Source organism: Balaenoptera ricei, chromosome 3, assembly GCF_028023285.1.
Source record: "Balaenoptera ricei isolate mBalRic1 chromosome 3, mBalRic1.hap2, whole genome shotgun sequence".
In the NCBI taxonomy this organism is placed as follows: Eukaryota; Metazoa; Chordata; class Mammalia; order Artiodactyla; family Balaenopteridae; genus Balaenoptera; species Balaenoptera ricei.
Window position 1 is genome coordinate 53,990,351 of NC_082641.1, and position 21,283 is coordinate 54,011,633.

The window sequence follows — 21,283 nt, forward strand, 5'->3', positions numbered from 1 at the left end:
CAGAGTCACAGACAGCACTGAAATTACAAGGTTTACCAGCCCTGTCTGTTGGGTTATGCTTCCTCCTACTGGTAATATTTTCTACCCTATATTAAAAAAACTGGGCTTAATTATGGTTTTGTTCAATTGCAGTATGTTTCCACAACCTAGTTTTGCCTCTACTAATCACAAAGTCTACAGTAATTTCACTGGCTGAGATGAAAATATATACCCTGGTGGTTATGACTTATCACTCAAATAACAGTAAGAGAGTGGAAGTGGCAGTCGAATTATATTGCAGATGGCTTGCAGTTGGAAGAATACAGACCATGTATAAAAGGGATTGTTTACATTGTTGAAATTTCAAATTTGTGCAGAAAGAAATTGGGTAAAAACAAAAGCTCCCTGGCGGGTAATGCTCACTGTAGCATATTCTGTTTTCTGGGAAATGTCTGTGTAGCACCATAAAACAAACACCTATCTCCCTAGTTTGAGTGACTATTCATCACCAGCAGGCAATGGCCCCAGTGCAGCTGCAGTCAGGAAGGTAAGTGGGATGTGGTCCAGTCCGCTTTGAGAGCTGATGAGAAAGCCCTCATCTTGGTGAATGTAGGTCAGTTATTCAATTTGAGGAGACAAGGTAAAATGTACTGAGGTAAAGGGTCGGTGGCCTGGCTCTTTTAGCAGTTTGGATCTGTGTATCCACTCTATCTTCTTCCTGCCTCTGCATGTGTTGAAGTTCCCTGCCCACCAGTGTGCATCTGTTCGCCTGGCCTTTGGATGAGACAGAGGTAGCCAGGAAGAAAGGGTCAGGATGCCGCATGAAGTCAGAAAGTGAAGGAGCTTGGATAGTGATACATTTAGCTAATTGTTTTCCTTTGGACAGACATAAGAATTAGAGCAAAAGATAGTCTGGATACTTTCAGTTTGCTGGGGCCACGCTGTTACTCACCGCACCCCGGGAGCCTTCAGTTGCGCTGGCCCTTTGTAGCCTGGCCCTGACTGAGCTCACATTTAAACCTCAGCATCTTTTTGTAGGTTATTCTTTTTCACACTCACGCGCACACACACACACACACACACACACACACAATTTCACATGACCAGTTAGGATCTGTTTAGATTCACATAGGTGAAACAGTGATAAGAACTATAAATTAAAAGTGTGTTTGTTCATAAAACAAGGAAAACAGAATAGTATTGGTGTTGAAGAATATGAAGTGAGTTTTTCTTAAAATTTCTCTATCCACCTGCATTATCCTCTCAGAAACCTTGCTAGAATTACAGGTAATATATGAAGAGAATCAGTTCTAATCATAGTAATAAGGAATGATTCTTTTATAGAGAAGTTAACATTACAGTGTTTTCTTGATCAAAATTGTTTAATCAGTACTAGTTCAGTAATATTATAAAAAAGCAGAGGTAAATTGATGAATTGCTTTCCGGGCCAGGTTTTTTCGAAAAGAACCACGTTAAAGTTATTTAGGGCAAGATTTGGAGCCTGAGTGTCTTTTACTATAGTCCATACAGCCTTCTCTGTGTGAGGGTATACCTGAAATTTGTGCACCTATGATTTGTTTATTTACTTATTTATTTATTTATTTTGGGGGCTGCGTTGGGTCTTCGCTGCTGCATGCGAGCTTTCTATAGTTGCAGCGAGTAGGGGCTACTCTTAATTGTGGTGCATGGGCTTCTCATCGTGGTGGCTTTTCTCGTTGCGGAGCACGGGCTTCTAGGCGTGTGGGCTTCAGTAGTTGCAGCATGCGGGCTCAGTAGTTGTGGCTCACGGGCTTAGTTGCTCCGCGGCATGTGGGATCTTCCCGAACCAGGGATCAAACCCTTGTCCCCTGCATTGGCAGGCAGATTCTTAACCACTGCGCCACCGGGGAAGTTCCTGTTTCTTTAATTAAAAGAGAGTGTATTAAAAGATCACAGTCAGATAGCAGTGAAGTTCTGTGTGTTTTTTAATTTGTGTAGAGAACTAAGGAGTTGTAACTTCAGAATGTGAGTTTAAAAGTTAGTTTAAAAAGAGACACTTCTGAAATTTCCTTGACAGGCTTCTGCTCTGAAATCCATGCTAGTTACCAGTATAAATATTTTTATATTATTTCTTCTTTATTAGAAAGGAATGGATTTGTTTTGTGACTGTGCTCCCAATCCCAGCAGGGCTACCTAGTGAGGGCTACCTGCGAGCAGGTTGTGGGACCAGAATGAGCTGTGATGACTGGCTTCTTTGTTGCAGATATGTTTGCTGTTTCTCCACTGGGAAGCCCAATGTCTCCGCATTCTCTGTCCTCGGACCCTTCTTCCTCGAGGGATTCCTCTCCCAGCCGAGATTCCTCAGGTGCTTCTGCCAGTGCACACCAGCCCGTCGTGATCCACAGTTCAGGGAAGAACTATGGTTTCACCATCCGAGCCATCCGTGTGTATGTGGGAGACAGCGACATTTACACAGTGCATCATATCGTTTGGGTAAGACCGACAGTCTCTCTTTCTGGTTAGTTTTTGCTCCCAGCCAAACTGGAAAATAAATATGTCAGCTGAGGCGTAGTTAACAGCAAATGATTTTTTCTGTTAAGCTGGCAATTGGGACCTGTTTCATACTCTTGCCTTTATCTATGTGGTGGGATTGAATTTAGCAAAAGTTAATTCTTTCTCGTAATTCTGTTAGTCTTCATATCTGATTATCCACTCTGCATACCAAGCTGGTAGAAATAGTCAAAGATAGTCCTGTTTTTATCCTTCTTTTCTTAGTTTTTTTCCCTGGCCTTCCTTTTTTTTTTAAAGTACTTTCTCAGATCACCTGAAATTGTTTAAGGAACCATAGGAATTACCCTATTTTGGGGTGATGACAGAAAAAGAATAGCAAACCACGTCTTACTGGTTTCCTCTTAGGAGCTCAGGATCATGTGCTGATCAACTCAGAACACTGAGCCACAAGAAACAGTAGGTGTCAGGGTTGTCATTTGTTTGCTAACTAATATATACTCTCCTCTTGGACTTTAGAACGTAGAAGAAGGAAGTCCAGCTTGCCAGGCAGGACTGAAGGCTGGGGATCTGATCACACACGTCAATGGAGAGCCAGTGCATGGACTCGTCCACACAGAAGTTATAGAGCTCCTGCTAAAGGTACTATCTTTTTGATGTCACGACCATCCAGATGAAGGAGGTAGCCAGAGAGAACTAATACCAAGAGTTCTTTACTCAAGGTCTAGAGTTCTTCTATATGGCACATCCATACACACTCAGTCTCGTCGCTGAGAGAATACTCGGTAGTCTGTTTAATGTAAAGGCAAAAATAACATGAATTTTTTGGTTTTATATCATGAAATACACGTTCGTATATCTGCACAGTCACTTCTTAATTTAATTTTGCTTCTTATCCTAAATTACAAATAGAGTTCTCTTTGTTTATATACTACACATAGTAAAATCTGTTTGGAAATCGTCCATCCTAAAGGTGATTTTCTTCAGTAAATTTTATTCTATATAGCAGAAGACAAAGTAGTATTAAACTGTGAGGTCAGATCTGAAGGTTGAGTCTGAGAGCTGGGTTTCCTTTTGAAAGGTAGAACTGTGAATATATAATATACACTATAAATGATAGAAATAGGTGGTAATGGAAGAAGGGATTCTAGCGACCATTAGGCCTTTTCCCATTCATACGTACAAATGAATTTGAATGTAGATCAGTTTCTACTTGGAATGTAAGCTGATTCAAGCCAATGGAGTACGAAGATCACAAGAAGCATGAGTATGATAGAGAGAGACAGTCTATACTGATCCTCTCATTTCTTTTGGGTTATTTGCTCTGCCACCTGCTGACTACAGAATATAAAGTTATAGCTCCAGATATGGATCTGGTTAAAACAAAGATAAATTTGAGTTTGATTTTAAGTTTTTTCAAGGAAAGAAGACTATCTGTGATCAAACATACAGTCTTTAATTGTAGGATTATCTTACAAGTCAACAGATGTTTACGGATGGCCTCTGGCTGTGTGAGCACTGGGAGGGGCTGGGCTATAAGGGGCTATCAGAGAGGCGTGAGCCATGACCTCAGATCACCTGCAGCCTATTGAGAGGCACAATATAAACACATATGTGTCATTTAAACAAGGTACATTCAAGATTGTTTCTAGAGCACTCGCTCTGAGGCAGGTACCATGGTAGATGTTGGCAACATAGGAATTCAGGTATGGTCCTTGCCCTCGAGGACTATGGGAGATATAGAAGAGGTATGCAAGCAGATAAAGTTCAACTTGATTAGCCAGGGCCATAGCAGGGGGAGGAATCCCGTACTTTTGGAGAGAAGATTCTGTGAACGAGGAGAGTCATCACAGAGAAGTGACACTGAACTGGAACTTGAAAGAAAATTAGGATTTGGAAGGTAGTGCAGGTAGGTGGGTGTACAAAGCCTTTGAAAAGTAAGTGCAGTTAAATGACTTTTCTTCTTCCTTCTCTCATCCCCCAGCCAACACAAGTGTATTCTTCAAATGATTCAGTGTGTGGCCTAGGTTCCAGGAAGAGTAATAGCATGCATACTCAAAGATCCATTGTGAAGTGGCAGATTGTAGGAAAGTTATTGCTGTTGATCAGTTCACAGCATTAATGAAGCTTTGGTCTTGGCCTCAGGCCCCACTGGAGTTGAGGCCGGGCTTTGCTATCCTCCATACCTACAGGTGGTTCCCCTAACTCTAGTCAACTTTCTCACAAATGCATACTATACTATTGGGCTCCCTGATGGCTTCGTCACTGGCAGACCATCGGGGTAGCAGCTGTATTTTGGTATTCTCAGATGCTTTTTACACGATGTTTTATACTTGCAAACTACTTCACAAAATCTCATGGCATCCTTAGAAAAAGGTGGAAGAGCCATTCCATAGGGCTGTATGTATATTTAGAGATACATGTGCAATACTTATTTATCTTTCGGAGTGTGAACCTAATCAGCGTATCGCGTGTTTCATGGCTGCAGCTTTGGTCTCACTTACCCTCACAACTTCAAAATGAGCCTGCTATGGAAGCACTGACTTACACGCACAAGGAAATAGAAAGTCATGGTCATCCGGTTCAGTTCCCCAGAGCTCTGTGAATCCCTGTAAATGTGCTCCTTCGGCGTCGCCTTAAACCTCTCCTGCCACAAGGAGTTCATCACCTCCATCCAGCTTGCAAGTAGCTTGTTAAAAAAGAACTTTGTCAAAGCACTGAAATCTCTCTCCAGCCACTGTAGTGAGGGGTGGAGGCCACATGGACCCAGTCATATCCCCTGCTCACATAATTACCTGCCCAGTGTAGCCTCCCTAATCCAGAAAACTCTCTGTTCAACCAGGTTGCTTCTTTAGGACAGCGTTAGTTTAAATCCCCAATCGTAAGAGAAGCCCTAAAATATCACCAGCCCCTGCCTCAAAATTTCCTTTCCCTGAACTCTGGAGAACCTCTGGAAACTAAAATGAGGACCATCAAATAGCATCATTATTACCATCTTCACATATTAGCTGGGCCCCCAAAATGTGCAAAAGTGTGTGAGGTACCGAAGAGTCACACAACAAATGACACATATGAATAATAGGTAATCGAGAGCCTTTACATGAATAAACTCAGGTAATCCTCATACCTTGTGTATAGGTGCTATAAATATAAATGTCCCCATTTTACAGATAAAGAAATTAAAGCAGGGAGAAGTTAGCAAAGCAGCCAAGGTTATCTGCTAGGAAAGAGCAGACGAGGATTTGCATCTCGGCAATGCAGCTCCAGAGCCTGTGCTTGCAACCAGCACACCACTGTGCTCTGTACGTGAAGCCTTCTGATTGCCAGTAACTTACAGTCCAGCGTTCACAGGGGAAACAGTGGCAATACTAGGCTATAATCAGAGTGTCAGACAAAAGGAACAAACTGTAAATATGGCCCAAGTTCTAAAGGAGAGAGAGCTTTCCGCCAGGGTGGGCAGGGGTGAAGAGTTGGGGGTTTTCTGTGCAGGGCTGTGAAGGATGGGTGGACATTTAGCGTATGGGAAGGGAGCGCAGGCCCTTCTAGGCAAAATAAAGAAGATGCTTAAAACCACAAGGACAGGAAGCTCAGAGTGCTTGAGGTGCGTGAGTAAACCAGTGTGGCTGGAGCCTGAGTTCATAGCATCTGGGATGAAGTGTGCAAGATGGCTGGGGCTGGGTCATGGAGGGTTGAGTCAGGGCAAGGACGCACGTATGCAGGAAGAGTGCTGTTCCCCATGTGCGTCTTGCAGAGAAAGAAATGTAAAAACAGGCTAGCTCAGTGAAGTACCCAAGGCCAGCTGATAAACTAATGTGGAGTCAGACTGAGAGAAGAGACTGGATAACCTGACTTCTGCTTTTGTATTCAGTTCAGCCAGCTTAAAATAATTTCCCTCCCACCGTGCGCTAATCACACAAGTAGTTTAAAGTAAAACTTAACTAATAGAACATTTAACAGTCTTCTGGCCCCATTTCGTTGTTGTTATTTTTTAAAACAGTGCCGCAGAATTTCCCTAATAAGAGACTGCTTCTTCTTCAAAAGAACTTGTTGAGGTCAGTGGACCCAGTAAAACACAGTGTGCCGAGTTCTGGCAGCACTTGCTATAGCCGATGGATCCACCAGATGGCAGGCTTCACAATTCTCACCTATTCTCCATAAAATTATAATATTTTTCAGTCATTTACTTACCATTTTTGTAATCATTAACCTTTCCAACCAGATGTTTGCACTCTGCATTTTTTGTGTCTGTATTTCCCCTTAGGGGAGTTATCTCTTTGTGTATTTTCATAAGTCAAGTGAACTGTCGTCTGGAACAGCCATATGTAGAAACAAAAACAGAAAACTGGGTTTGGTTTTGTAGTGGAAAGGGACTTTTGTACAGAACTTAATGACGTGCTCTGATTCAGCAAACCCTGGTCATAACTTTTCTGGTGAGGAATGTTCAGCATTTATATTATATTTTTTTCATATAATGTTGATGATATTTTTATATTTTTAAAATTTTTTCTTGACAATCTGATACATTGATCATTCCTTATACGGATCCAGTGCCTCGTTCCCTCACCACCACTCATTAAGTACAAGCTGTGCACTCTGCTGGGAGCAAGAGGTGGAAGGGATGAGGGCGTGCCCTGCCCTTGAGGAGTGGGCAGTGTGCGGTGAGGGGCGGGAGAGCCAGGTTTGGGCTCTCCCACTGGGCTCTGTGACCTCGGGAAAAAAGAATCTCAGTATCTCTGAATCTGTTTTCCTTACCTCTAGTCGAAGAATAATAATCCCTTCCTACCTCATAGGGTTTAAAAAAAAAACCCAAAAAACCCTCATGACTTGGTTGTGAAAATAAAGTAAGAGAATATACGTGAAAAGTGCTTTAATATTCACAATGTGCTTTTAAAATGCTCAGTGGCATTGTGAGCCTCTTACAGGCAAAGATATAAAAGTCAGTGCTGAATTGTGTTAGAAGGGGTGGAAGTGGATTCAAGCTTAGATGGCTCATGGGCTCTAGCAGCCCCAGTGATCATTGTGGCTCTGTGTCCACTCTGTATATGATGTAGAAAAGGACGGAAGGAACTTCAATGAAGATGAACTCCCATAATGTTTGTTGCCCCTTTCCTTCCCCTAAGACATGCAGGAAAAACTAAAACTTTAGCCTGGCCTCACTCAGTTAGCCTGGCCTCACTCAATTTGTAAAGAGAAAATCCCATACCAAACAACCTTCAATGGTAGGCCTTTCATACTTAAAAGTTGAATTTTCAGTTTAAAGAATAAATTGAATGTCAGTCTCTACTATCAGGTTAAGGTTCATTTTTAAAGTTTTGGCATTTGCATATAAAACACGTAATTTATTCTTTGAGAATGAAGAAAAATTTTTTCTCTTGTTCAAGTTCAAATCTAATTTCCCTAAAATATTTGTTTACAATTTGACATTAAGTATGGTATTATATGTTCTTAAATCTATAAAGAACTCTACAATCAATAATACTAAGACTTTCTGATACAAAGTTGGATGTAAGACATGAACAAATCGTTCTCTAAAGAAATAGAAATGATCGAAAATAAATGAGTCAAAGTCCAGCTTTGTTAATAGCCAAAGAACAAAGATTAAAACTTGATATAACTTTTTCCTGTAAAATTGGTAATCTGTTTAATGTTAATACTCAGTTCTGACAAGCCCGTTCTAAGGCTGCTGCTTGTGCGCTGCTGGCAAGAGCATGAGGTGACATAACCCTTCTGGAAATTAGTGTATCACCAGGCACCAACAGTCGCTAAGAAGTCCACCTAGACCCTTTGCTACGTGTATTGGGTCTAATTAGGTAATCTAAGGGAAATGTCAGAGGCTCGGACAGCGATTTAGAGGTAAAGGTATTTATTTCAACCCTTACAAGAATTGCAAAATAGAAAACAATAGCTGTAGGGAAATAGTCAAATTGTGATTCACCCATCTCATGGAATATTTTTAAATAGCCAGTAAAAATCACGTTCTTAAGGAATATTCAATGACGAAGGGCAAGTTTTTCAAAGTTAGGAAATGTGAACAAAAAACATAAAACTAAATATGAGATATTTAATTAAGATTTAAATTATTTATCAAGTGTGTCTGTATATATACATACTTTATACATGCCTGATAAGAGACCAGCAGGAAATATACAGAAATGTTACTGACGTTAGCTGGGCGGTAGGCCCCTCAATGATTTTTTTTTATATATATATGCTTTACTCTTTTCTTCTTATAATGGCACGTATTATTTCCCAAGTTGGGAGGCGAGGTGGATGTTGATATTAAAACAATCTCTGTTTTTTCAGTCCCCAGCCCCCATCATACTCAACTCCCCATCTCTTAATACCACTTAGAGCTGAGTTGCTAGGCATCTTCCAGGCATAGGCCTTTTAAAAGGCCCTTCTCCATATGCTTCTTGTCTTTTTAAGGTAATCTGGGCCATCTGTGACTCCGAAAGGACATGTTTGTCTCCTGGTTATTAAGAAATTCAAGAAGAGGTCATTGATACGGGAGCGAAGGGGGTGGGTCCTGCCCGCTTGCCCAGGGTACACCTCAGCCTGCCCTCTGACCTTGGTCTCAAATCCATCCCCAGGGCCTGCCCAGCCGGCCCCTGTCCCAGGTTCAAGTGGAAGGGCACAGAAACGCACCAGGAATGACCTCACCTGGCAAAACAGAGGCTGTTTCATACCTGCTGGCATAAACTTCCCAGCTCTGCATGCTGACAGGTTTTCTGGTGGTAGAAAAGGAACCTTTAAAAATAATTTAAAATAGAAGTCTCATTCAGTTTTGCTGCTTTATGATGTTTTTTTATGATTTCTAGAGAGCCCCTGGGCATCTTTATACTTAATATGTATGGATGAGGATAACTGTTATTTATATAGTCCTTTCCATGTGTCACCCTCAGTGCTAAAGTCTTTACAGACTCTATCGCCTTGATCTTCAGACGAGCCCTATGAGATAGCTGTGACTCTCCTGTTAGATGGAAAGCAAGTGCTCAGCTCACAGGCTCAGATTTGAACTCAGCTCTGTGGAGTTCCAGATCCCACCCTCTTAAGGAAACCTCACAGTTTTTTTCCACCGAGTTTGTCAGGACTTCACTGCTTGAAGGGTCATTGACACATGGAAGCCTTTTGTATGTCCGTCCTTATGGATCTTTCTTTGTCTTTGGCTCTCCTATCTCTGTTCTGGTCTTGTTTCATCACAGCATTTCGCTTTAATACCACATCATTTTTTATAGAGTGGAAATAAGGTGTCGATCACGACCACCCCATTTGAAAACACATCAATCAAAACGGGACCAGCCAGGAGAAACAGCTATAAGAGCCGGATGGTGAGGCGGAGCAAGAAATGTAAGAAGAAGGAAAGTCTAGAAAGGTGAGTTAGAGCGTCCCCTTCATGGGTTTGGTGCATTCCCACACTGAGGGAAATTTACTCCTTACTTAATTTAAATGCTTGCATATGAGAAGGATCTATTTCTCTGTGAGAAATGTTGCCCCGTGGCTCAAATGTATTTATACATTAGAGTTTATATTCCTTCGTAACAGCATTATTTTTCATAGTGAAAAGACTTACGTAGTTACACTGTAGAAGAATTTATATTGCTTCTTCTCATGTGTGAGAACCATGAAAAGCCCTTTGCCTTTTCTTAAGCCTCTAGACTTCATTTCAGTTGAGTTGGATTTGAGGAACTGAAACTTCAGGCAGTTTTTAGCATTATATCTATATTTAATAATGTCCTTTACATTATCTAGAAACAAACAGTTGCTATTTTTTAATGCCAGATATTTGAAGATAACTAGATCTTTAAAGCATCCAAATAAGCCTAGAAATAAAAAGGCTTTGTTTTACTGACTGAAAGCCTAACTTGGCTACACGTTTGCACTGTGAGAGGTACCGTGAGTACCATTTTGTGCCCCGTGCAGGCACTGGCAAGGTGTGTGTGTGTGCGTTTCTGGTGAGGATATTTCTTGCCAGGCAGTTGTCTAGATGTGCTCCCTGCACGATGCCACAGCAGCCCTACTTTATACCCACTTGGATTTGGTGTGTTGGATCACATTATGAGGATTTTTGATGATAGAGAAGAAAAATAAGCAAATGAAAAAGGAATGATTATTGACTCTAGGAAAGACAAAGTTATACAAGGAAGGAAAATAGAATTATGGCCAAGCTGTGAACAGTATTTATCATGTAAAATAAAGAAAACACCAGCCTTTTTTTTCTAACCAAAAATTTTTGGTTTAGCTATACTAGGAGGAACAGAAACAGGGAAGTGTTTTCGGTTAGAAGGTGGAAACGGTTGTATAAGAGCTTAATTCTCATTTTTTGTGGTAGGAAACCAACGGATAATTTCTAAAATCGAAAAACTAAAAAAACAGCGTAAGCACATTTCATAACAATATGCAGACAAATAGGAGAAGAAACAGCTAAAAGACTAGAAAATGGTTTCTCTAGGGGATTGGGAAAAAGGCAGAGCAGGGAGTTGCTATTTTTCATTACAAACTATTTGACTTTTTAACCCAAGTACATGTATTACTGTGATTAAAATTACACACACACACACACACACACACACACACATACACATTCTGAGATCCTCCTTTTTTTTTTCATGTGAGCTTTATATTTTAATTGTGGTTTAGGTCATATAGAACACACTTGCTTCAAGGGGTAGCAGAGTGTCAACTACCTGGGGGTGAAGGGACTCTGTACAACCACCTGCACTTAGAAGCCACCTGAAGCTGTGCTTTTAGCTTTCCGATGTGCTCGTTGGACACTAACTACACATTTGCTTGTGCTGCAGCGTGGTGTCTCCTGCCCTGCTGATGTGATAAGCTTCATTTCACCTTGCTCGGTTTTTCTATGTCAATGTACAGCCTGCACAGTCATTAGGAATATTCAAGAGCTCACAATGGAATAAGCACAGCAAACAGCCCCTCAGAGATAAAGCCTCTACCCAGTGTGTCACCATCAGAGAATTCTACATCCAAGATGATGATTTTTCTTCCAGGGATTTACTTTGTATTATCTCTTAATTAATTAAATTGTGTTGGTGTGTTTGGGGCTATGTACTCAGAAGCTTTCAGGCAAAAAACAGTGTCCTCAAAAACCTGACATATAAATAAATGAATGTATATTTATTATATATTTTTCCTATTTTCACGACTCTTCTTAAAGTGCTTGAAATTAAGAGAAGAGAGCTTCCATTGTGTATTATCAAAAGCTCTTCCTTTCTAAGTCATAAAAAAGTTCTGAATATAAAAGTGGGATCCTTCTCTTGAAAAGGCTCTGCCATCATCCTATCACCGTCTCTGGCACAGAGGCGTGTACTGAATGCACCGGTGCTATGGGGTAGGAGGAGTGGTTCTGAATGTAGAATCTGATCAGTTTTCTCCTGTTTTCACTCTAGGAGAAGATCCCTTTTCAAAAAACTAGCCAAGCAGCCTTCTCCTTTACTCCACACCAGCCGAAGTTTCTCCTGCTTGAACAGATCCCTGTCATCAGGGGAGAGCCTCCCGGGGTCCCCCACTCACAGCTTGTCTCCCCGATCTCCTACTCCCAGCTACCGCTCCACCCCCGACTTCCCATCCGGTGAGTGAGTCTCCTTGCCTCTCAAGAGTTGAGGGGTCACCATCTGAGATCCTGGAAGAGAGGCTTATTCCTGCTTAAGGAAAGAAGGTTGAGGATGTAATTGACAGAGAACAGGATTTATAGGAAGGTCAGAAGATACAGCTGTTCGGTCCATTAAAAAAGACAGGAAGTACGGGGTTAACCCTTGGTGTGGGGAGGTTTATCTGAAAAGCATTTATTCACTAGACGTAGATGCTGAGACAATTTGCTGACCTTTACCTGACCTTATCTAAAACAGCTAGGTCTGGAAGCGTGGAAAGAAAAGGGAAAGTGGCCGTTGCTCACAGCATCCTGTTTTCCACCCACAGGTACTAACTCCTCACAGAGCAGCTCCCCAAGCTCTAGTGCCCCCAACTCCCCAGCGGGGTCAGGACACATCCGGCCCAGCACTCTCCACGGTCTGGCCCCCAAACTCAGCGGGCAGCGATACCGGTCAGGAAGACGTAAGTCAGCGGGCAGCATCCCTCTCTCCCCGCTGGCCCGGACGCCCTCTCCAACTCCACAGCCCCCCTCCCCTCAGCGGTCACCGTCCCCTCTGCTGGGACATTCACTTGGTAACTCCAAGATCTCTCAAGCCTTTCCCAGCAAAATGCACTCCCCCCCGACCATCGTCAGACACATCGTGAGGCCCAAGAGCGCAGAGCCCCCGCGGTCCCCGCTGCTCAAGCGCGTGCAGTCGGAGGAGAAGCTCTCTCCCTCCTACGGCAGTGACAAGAAGCACCTGTGCTCCCGCAAGCACAGCCTGGAGGTCACCCAGGAGGAGGTGCAGCGGGAGCAGTCCCAGCGGGAGGTGACCTTGCAGAGCCTGGAGGAGAACGTGTGCGACGCGCCTGCCCTCAGCCGGGCCAGGCCCGTGGAGCAAGGCCGCCTGAAACGCCCTGTGTCCCGGAAGCTGGGCCGACAGGAGTCTGTGGACGAGCTGGACCGAGAGAAGCTGAAGGCCAAGGTGGTGGTGAAGAAACCCGACGGGCTCCCGGAGAAACAGGAATCCCGCCAGAAACCCCATGGGCTTGGCAATGATGTGGAAAACCTCTCTGCTTTTAGGCTAGAAGAGAGAGAGAAGAAAATCTATCCAAAGGCTTCGGAAAGGTCAAATCATTTTGAAAACAAAGCAGCCGTGCAGGAGGCCCAGGCCCTGGGCAGCCTGCTGAAAGATGCTCTCCACAAGCACGCCAGTGTGCGGGCCAGCGAGGCCGTCACCTCGGAGGGGGCGGCAGCTCCCGGGGACCACAGCCAGGGCACCGGTGACCTCAAACGCGCCTCGGCTCACAGCACCCTCCAAGACGGCCTCTGTCACGCCACCCACAGGGCCACCTCCGGGAAGGCCGACTACACAGAGAAGGTCCCGCAGGCCAAGGAGGGTCCCCGGTGTGAGAAGTTAGACAGCAAGCTGGCCGACATCGATTACCTCCGAAAGAAGATGTCCCTTGAAGACAAAGATGATGGCCTCTGCCCTGTGCTCAAGCCCAAGATGACACCCGGTGCCCAGGAGGGCCTGCCGGGGAACGCGGGCCGACCGGCCGGAGGGCAGCAGGAGGCCCAGCCGGCCTCCGAGAGCCGCGCGCCATTCATCAGCGGCCACGTGGCTCAGCTCAGCACCGTCTCCTTTGTCCCTCTCAAGGCCCTTTCTGGCCGGGTGGACAGCGGAGCGGAGAAGCCGGGCTTGGCTGCTCCAGAGTCGCCTGTCCGGAAGAGCCCCTCCGAGTATAAGCTGGAAGGGAGGTCTGTGTCATGCCTGAAGCCCATTGAGGGCACTTTGGACATTGCTCTTCTGTCTGGACCGCAGGCCTCCAAGACGGAGCTGCCTTCACCAGAGCCTGCCCAGAGCCCCAGCCCAGGCAGTGACGTAGGGCCCCCGGTGCCACAGGCTCCCGCCGGCAGCGTGGGGAGGAAGGGTGAAACTGCGGGTCAGAGGGAGTCCTCCCCTGCCAGCTTCAAGGTGAACAAATCCTACCTGCTCGAGCCTCGGTTCCCACCACCCAGCCGGGGTCTGCAGGGCTCACCGGCGGCACCCCTGCCTGACCCAGAGCTGAAGCTGGACAGGAAGATTTCCCACGCAGCCGGGACCCCGGCGACCATCGTGGAAAGCCACCCCCAGCGGGGAGAGGGCAGCCCCAGCCAACAGCAAGACCACAGCCCCGACGTTAGGCTCCTTCCCCTCCTGGGGCAGAGCCTCCAAGGTGCTGAGCCGTCTAGATTGCACAGCCCGCTCCCACCTGAAGGTGCCCCCTTGAGGGAGAAGCCGAGCGGGAGGGAGTCGTCCGAAAGGGTCCCTTCCACAGCCAGAAGTGAGCGGTTGGCTTTGAGGGCCGACATCCGCAGAGACCCCTCCAAGGAGCTGTATCCACTAGAAGCTGCTAAAACCAGTGACAACTCCAAAACCCTCCCCGCTGTGGGGAGGACCCGCCCAGATGTCTCCTCCCAGACCCAGGCCTTGGAGAAAGCATGCGGGCCTTGTGGGAGAGCAAACCCCAAAGACGGCCGAGATGAGGTGAGGCCACTGGCCAGAGAAGAGCCCTCTTTGCACTCTGCAGCGGCTCCTTGTGAGAGGGAGCTGGGCAAGGGAAGGAGTGGCCCGGAATCTAAGCCGGCATCCGCTCCTGCCAGGTGGTCTCCGGAGCCACGCGGGACAGAGAGTGGGAAGAGTGAAAAGCTCTCCAGTGTCCGATCTGCGCAGAAAGATGGTCCCAAGGAACCAGAAAGGAAAGAACAGCCCCTGCAGAAGCATCTCACCGGTAGCTCTCAGCCCCTGCCCACCACCAAAGAGCTCCCTGGCCTGACCGCTCAGCAGCATTACATTCAACAAAGCTACCCTGCTGGCTCTCTGCCTGGGAGCAAGCCCTGCGCTACAGACTCAAGCCTGGGCCTCCAGGACCCTCCCAAGCCCGCTGCTGTGCTCTGTGAAAGCAGCAGCCGCAAGCCCAGGTCTGGCCCCGACACAGACCCTCCAAAGTCCAAGCACCCAGACCGGCCCCTCTCCTCCCAGAAGCTGAGCGTTGAGGCTGCAGTGGGCAAACAGCCTGGTGCTCAGCCCCCCGGCAAAGAGGGGAAGGGCAGCAGTAAGGGTGTGTCAGAGGAGTTCCCTGCCCTCCCAGGTCCCCAGAACACAGCCCGCGATGTGACTGGCCAGGGAGCAAGTGGGCCCTCGGTCCCCCTACACACGGAATGGGGTCCTCTAGACACCAAGCTGAGACCCACCAGCAGTGGGCATCCCCCAGAGGCGCTGGAGAAGCCCGCACATCCACCGCGGCAAGGACCCCCGGGGGTCAGTGAGTCGGTGGACCAGAAACTTCCCACTGTTGGGGAAAGGCAAAACCCATCTCCAAAGGCCCCCAAACCATCCACTGTGAAAGATTATCCCCCTCTGTGCAAAGAGACAGACAGGAGCCTGAGTCCGCTGGCTGCCAGCGCTGACGCCGGGAAGTCTGAAGGCAAGAAATGCACCGAAGCACTTTACTCCCCTGTGGACAGCGGGAGGCCGGGGGCCAGCCTTTCCCCGGCGCAAGGTGAGGCTGGGCCCAAGGGCACGGAGAGGCCGGCAGCAGCCGCCGGGAAGGGCTGGCCGGAGGCCAAGGGGAAAGGGCCCGGTTCCCAGAAGCCACTGACGGAGGCGGACAAGCCCAGCGGCATGAAACGGTCGCCCTCGGCCACGGCGCAGAGCTCTTTCCGCTGCGCTGCCCTCCCCGAGAAGTCTCTGAGCTACTCCTCTGGCTTTCCCGAGGCCAGGTCAGTAGCTCCAGAGACTTCTACAACCTGCAGCGACATCTTCTCTGCCAAGGCCGGCAGGGCCACGGCTGAGCCCCCAGCCTCCAGCAGCAGGGACCACCGGAAGCCCCTGCCTGGGGGGGATGGCAGAACCCAAATGACAAAGAGCGACTCCTTGCCATCCTTCCGCAGCTCAGCCATCACTCTGGAGTCCTATCACCCCAACCCAGGCGTGGGGGAGGGCGCCAGCCACCGGGACAGGGCCCTCTCAGGAACAGCCACCGCGGGAGAAACCAAAGGGAAAGAGCCAGCCCCCGCCCAGCCAGCTCAGACTAGGAAGCAGAATGTGGTCCGAGAGGTGACCAAGCCGTTGCCCGCTCCCAGCACGGAGCGCCCCATCGCCCTTCCTTCTGAGAAGGAGTCCGGGGTGCGACAGAGGCGGGGGAAAGAGACTTTGCGTGGCAGCCCACACAAAAAGGCCTTGTGATGGGGCAGGCCCCCGGCGGGACTGGGGGACCCAGCCTGCGTGTGTAACTGCATCTTGACTACCTTGGAAACCAGCACTGTGGGAACCCCCCCAGGCAGAGCCTGGAGCCTCACCGAAGAAGGGGGAGAGAAGAGACAGGAAAAGAAGGGACCTTCTTCCAAATGCCTTCCCAATTGGAACCGGTAAACTGTTACCAGATAGTGTTTGTACAAAAAAATAAAAATAAAAAAACAAAAAATCTTTTTGGTTGAGGTTGAGGGTTGTTGAGGAAAGAGATTTTCTCTGTAAATACCTAGCAATGTGTTTGGTTTGGGATATAGAGTCGATACTTTGCTGCTGATGGCGTCATTTACTACAACTTTTTTTTTTTAATAAGATTTTTGCTCTACCATTGATCATAATGCAGTAATGAAGCAAAATGGTTAAACCTGGGTATATGTAAAAGTATAGATACACCCATATTCGTGTATATACACATCCACCCACGTGTTTTGGTCTGTGGTTGAAAAGAATATTTCAAGGCTACATTTTTCTACGTTAAAACATCCTAAGTCGAGTTGAAGGTGAAAGAAAGCCCAAAATACACTATAGATTGTAAGCTTTCATGTGTATTTTTAACCAGTGATTTTGATAGTACTGTATCTGGCTACCTATACTTCCAGATCTAAAGAACTGCTCGAATCACTGCATTTGGAATCCTCCTCCATCAGAAATGGCCACAACAGATGGAGCTAGCCATTTTCATTTCACGGTCATCCTAATAGCCATTTTGATGCTGGGCCCAGCTGTCTGAAAGGCCAGTTGTCCTTGTGTGCGGGTGTGTATGTCGACTCCTCACCATAGGTAGAGCGGGGGCTATAGACACATGTCGACTTTATTTCTGTTCTTTTGCTTTCCCTTTCTGTTCTCTCGCTTCTCCTTTTCATGCTCTTAAACTCAGGCCTTTATGCTATGAGTCACTAGTCTAAGAAGCACACATTTTATAGTAGTTCTGCACCAGCCCTGCTGTTGAACATAAAGGAAAGTTGCTGGCCGCACACAAATCTGCTAGTACTTAGGTTGAGTAATAAGCATCAGGCATTGGAAGAGGTTTTAAGTTTGCTTTTTTGAGGAAAAGTCGGGGGACGGGGTGGGGTTGTGGATTTTGGCATCATAGCATATATTTTAAGGAATAATCAGGACATCAGATACATTTTAATACATAGCTGGGGCCTTATGTTGTAGATGAAGCTTGCTGTTTTTAGCAAGTTCCTGGGTTTCACATTCATTTCTGATGCATCAAGTAGCTCCATACATTTCATAACATGATCTCTTTATTTGTATGCAAAAAAAAAAAACACTGTATTAATAAAGAGCAGCATTTTTGTAACAAAAAGACTTGTTGGAGCTATTTGGTGCTTGAATGTGACTGTCCTTTTTACTTTTGCTAAGCCTTATTTAAATTTTGTATACCATGGAATATGTAGAATTTGTCCAATCATTTTAGTGCTGAGGGGGTCTTTCTGTTTGTTTTTTGTTGCAGTTTTACTTCCTGGTGGATTGTTTTATATTGTAAGACAGCACTTGCTGACATAAGTACTAAGGCACTAAGAGAAAATACACACAGATAAGTATTTATAAGATGCTTGGGATCCGTAGCAGGATTTTTTGTTTACTAAGAGAAAAAAAAAAAAAAAAAATCACCAAGAAATACTAATCCAGCACCCAACCCCCCTCGGGGATGTCTTAGTATCTTCAGGCTATAAAATTGTTCACCTAAGCACAGCTTCATCTTACAGCCCTGTGGATTATAAATCATTCAGTGAGGCTGTAAACTCCGCTCCAAAAACAAAGGCGTAACTTAAACTGCTCGGTTGTCCTTCGTTGTAAAATGAGTTGGCAACGGCAAAAGAAAAAAGAAAAAAGTCTCCTCCTTGCTCCGAATTTTTTTCCCATGAGGTTTTAGCCATTCCCCATCACTATGTTGTGAATTGTAGAAGAAACAAATATGTTGAAAGATCTTGAATGGGTTTCAAAAATGGTCTCAACATTTATAATTCATACGTGCATTTGGTGGTTGTCATAACCCGATCCTTCTGCACCCAGACATCTAGACAGGCCTATCGGGGAGGTAGTTTATGGTTTACAGCCTTTGCTTTTTAACTGTCCACTTTCCTTTAAAGCACAACTAGCTGCTTGTTTACAAATGATATTTTTTCATGTATATTTTGTATAGTGTATTATCATTTTTGCCAAATATGTTTTTGCATTTTGGATGGCTACAGAGTACCTAAGGTTGCATTCATGTAATACCTGTTTGTTGTTGTAAACCTCTCCAGTCAGCTGGTAGGAATTCTCCTGTGTTCTATTTGGTCGGTCTCCTGTGATTGTAAGATGTGCTCCTCGGTAGTATTCCCAGCTGTAGATTTACCAGCTTAAAAGTTTGTTAGGATCTGTGCAATAAAGTGTTTGCAGTCTTATTTTCTCTAAGAAATTCCCTATGGATGTCATAATTGTTGTATATTGAACAAATATTTATACTTATGCAGTTGCATAACATTGAAATAAAAATTTAGCATGAAAAGATCATGACTATTAAGTTTTTTCCCATATACACACATACATAGCATCTCTAAAACATTACTGAATGTAACTCTCTCTTATGGAAAGGATGGTTTTCTGCAGATTCCTTTTGGTGAGTGGAATGGTTTGCTAATTTTTTTTAACCCACACGAACATGTTCCATTCTTTGAGATTAAGTCTTCCTTTAACTCCTTCCTCTGTTTTCTACCAACCGTCTTCCTTTCCTGCAGAACTTACCAACTTTCACATCATGCTCACCATCTTCCCTAGTGTCTCAGGAAGAAGTGTCCTTTCTCCATGACTCCACCTACTTCAATTCTCCCCAAACCTTGCTCCATCAATTACCGTTGTGTTCTCTCATCTTTCTCTTCCTCCCATCCTGTCTCCTCCCTCATAATTAAAAAGCATTAAGACCATCAGGAAGGAAGGAAGCAACCTAACGTTTATTGTCTGCCTACTATATGTGTACCCTTAGTACTGGGCAAGATGCTTTTTATCTGCCGTCTTATTTGAGCCCCAACACAAGCCTCAGACCAGATGGTGGTGGCATCCCCATTTTACTGATGAGCAAATAGGCCCAGACAGGCTATGTGACTTATTTAACATATACCCTGTAAAGAAAGCTTGGATTAGAGCGTGGATTTTTCTGGTTCTAAAGCTCTTGACCTTTCTAAACATTACCAGGTATCATGCAATTGAATTCAAGACCCAGGGCCCTCTGTGAATGATCTAAGCCATCTCATTTTCTAAGTTTATGTGCAAAAAAATCATATGGTGCAAAATTACAAACCTGATGATTGGCGGGAAACCATGAGCCAAGCAAGCTAATCATTCTCTGTAATGGGGCTCCTTTATTAGTCCTAATTAATTACTAATTAATCAGTAGGCAATTTCCCGTCTAGATTTTTGGTTCACAACACAAATGTTACATGAAAAAGTGTAGCTCTGTTAACTGCGGAAATTTGCTTACTTCAATATAGGCCAGACATTAAGGAATTCAGTGGTAGGGCAGTTCACTCAGTTTAATTTCCTTCCTACCTGTATGTTTTTAACACTTTCCACAAAGTCATCATTCTGTGTTATCCCTCTTTCTTCCTACCTCCTACCCCAGTTCGTATTGTATGCGTCTCATATATCTAGGAAAGCTGGAAATGACCACAGCTTTGTTTTTTTTTTTTTTTAAGGGAATGCACATTTTTATTTATTTATTTATTTATTTATTTATGGCTGTGTTGGGTCTTTGTTTCTGTGCGAGGGCTTTCTCTAATTGCGGCAAGTGGGGGCCACTCTTCATCACGGCGCGCGGGCCTCTCACTATCATGGCCTCTCTTGTTGCGGAGCACAGGCTCCAGACGCGCAGGCTCAGTAGCTGTGGCTCACGGGCCTAGTTGCTCCACGGCATGTGGGATCTTCCCACACCAGGGCTCGAACCCGTGTCCCCTGCATTGACAGGCAGATTCTCAGCCACTGCGCCACCAGCGAAGCCCCACAGCTTTGTTGAACCTTGGTTTTATTACTTTCTGTATACTAAACGTCAGTCACTTGGCCCAGGTTCAGGGCCTGAGGTGTGTGGCAGTTCAGACACCTCAGACCCTGTCCTGGAAGCATTAGCATGATTTGTCATAAAAAAACATGCAGCAGCATCGCCTGGATTCCTGGGAATCCAAAAGACAAGGTCACCGTCTCTTATCACAGGCTGCCGGTGGGACTGTCAAGCCCAATACTTGGATGCAGGCAATAAAAGAGAATCTGCTACCGAGACGGACTGAACATCAAGTCTGTTCAGATGTGGGGAAAAGGAAGATCTGTTGCATATGGTTACTAGGAATTGCTCCACGCAGCTTTACAGAAAGTCTCTTAATATTGTAAAGCTGACCGACTCTAACAAAGTCATCTGCTGCTTCACTGAAGCATTGCCCCGAGAGGGCTGTCAGAACCTGGAGGTGAAGGATGAAGCTATTCACAAGGCCTAAAGCAAGCATGTTGCAGCTACCGAGCCTTCGTATGTCAGCTGGCGTCTCTATATCCTCCAGCCCTAACCTGTCTAAATAAAAATCTTTTGCCTGAAAGTTCTGTCCCTTTGGCCTACATATGCTCTGTGAAACAGTACTGGGCTAAAGTGACTTTCCTCGGCTGGAGGCAGTCCTTTGTCGGGACAGAGGGTAGTTCCTGTGGACGGCCTCCCACGCCCATCAGTTCAGTGCTACCCAGTAATGCGAGTCCTAGCTCCTCAGCCTATTGCCGCTTTCAAGTGGAGATCCTTAGAACAACTATGGCCCCCTCTGTCCTCAAGGAAAAGGAAAGAGCAACCCAGGAAGCTTGGGCTTGAGCATTTGCATTTGAAATCACAAAGCCTTAGGAAAAGGCTGCTCCTTTCTCAGTACTACCTGTAAATTCTCACTACCTCTTTATTCTTGTGCCTTTGTGAAAACAAAAAA

The 21,283-nt window shown here is 45.5% G+C and overlaps 1 protein-coding gene across 14 annotated transcripts in view; it reads left to right on the forward strand.

Annotated features, from left to right (window-relative positions):
- MAST4 (microtubule associated serine/threonine kinase family member 4) overlaps nt 1-18,846 on the forward strand; it is a 562,265-nt gene extending 543,419 nt beyond the window's left edge. For 13 of the 14 annotated variants that reach the window (XM_059916503.1, XM_059916508.1, XM_059916504.1 and 10 more), the window contains 5 exons: nt 2,222-2,451; nt 2,986-3,108; nt 9,702-9,838; nt 11,871-12,052; nt 12,400-17,038. In XM_059916503.1, the coding sequence (XP_059772486.1) occupies nt 2,222-2,451; nt 2,986-3,108; nt 9,702-9,838; nt 11,871-12,052; nt 12,400-16,283 (4,556 nt within the window). In that variant the 3' untranslated portion in view covers nt 16,284-17,038. Of the gene's footprint in view, nt 1-2,221; nt 2,452-2,985; nt 3,109-9,701; nt 9,839-11,870; nt 12,053-12,399 lie in introns of all 14 variants that reach the window. The other variant, XM_059916517.1, reaches the window with a different exon arrangement.
- The last annotated feature ends 2,437 nt before the right edge of the window (nt 18,847-21,283 follow it).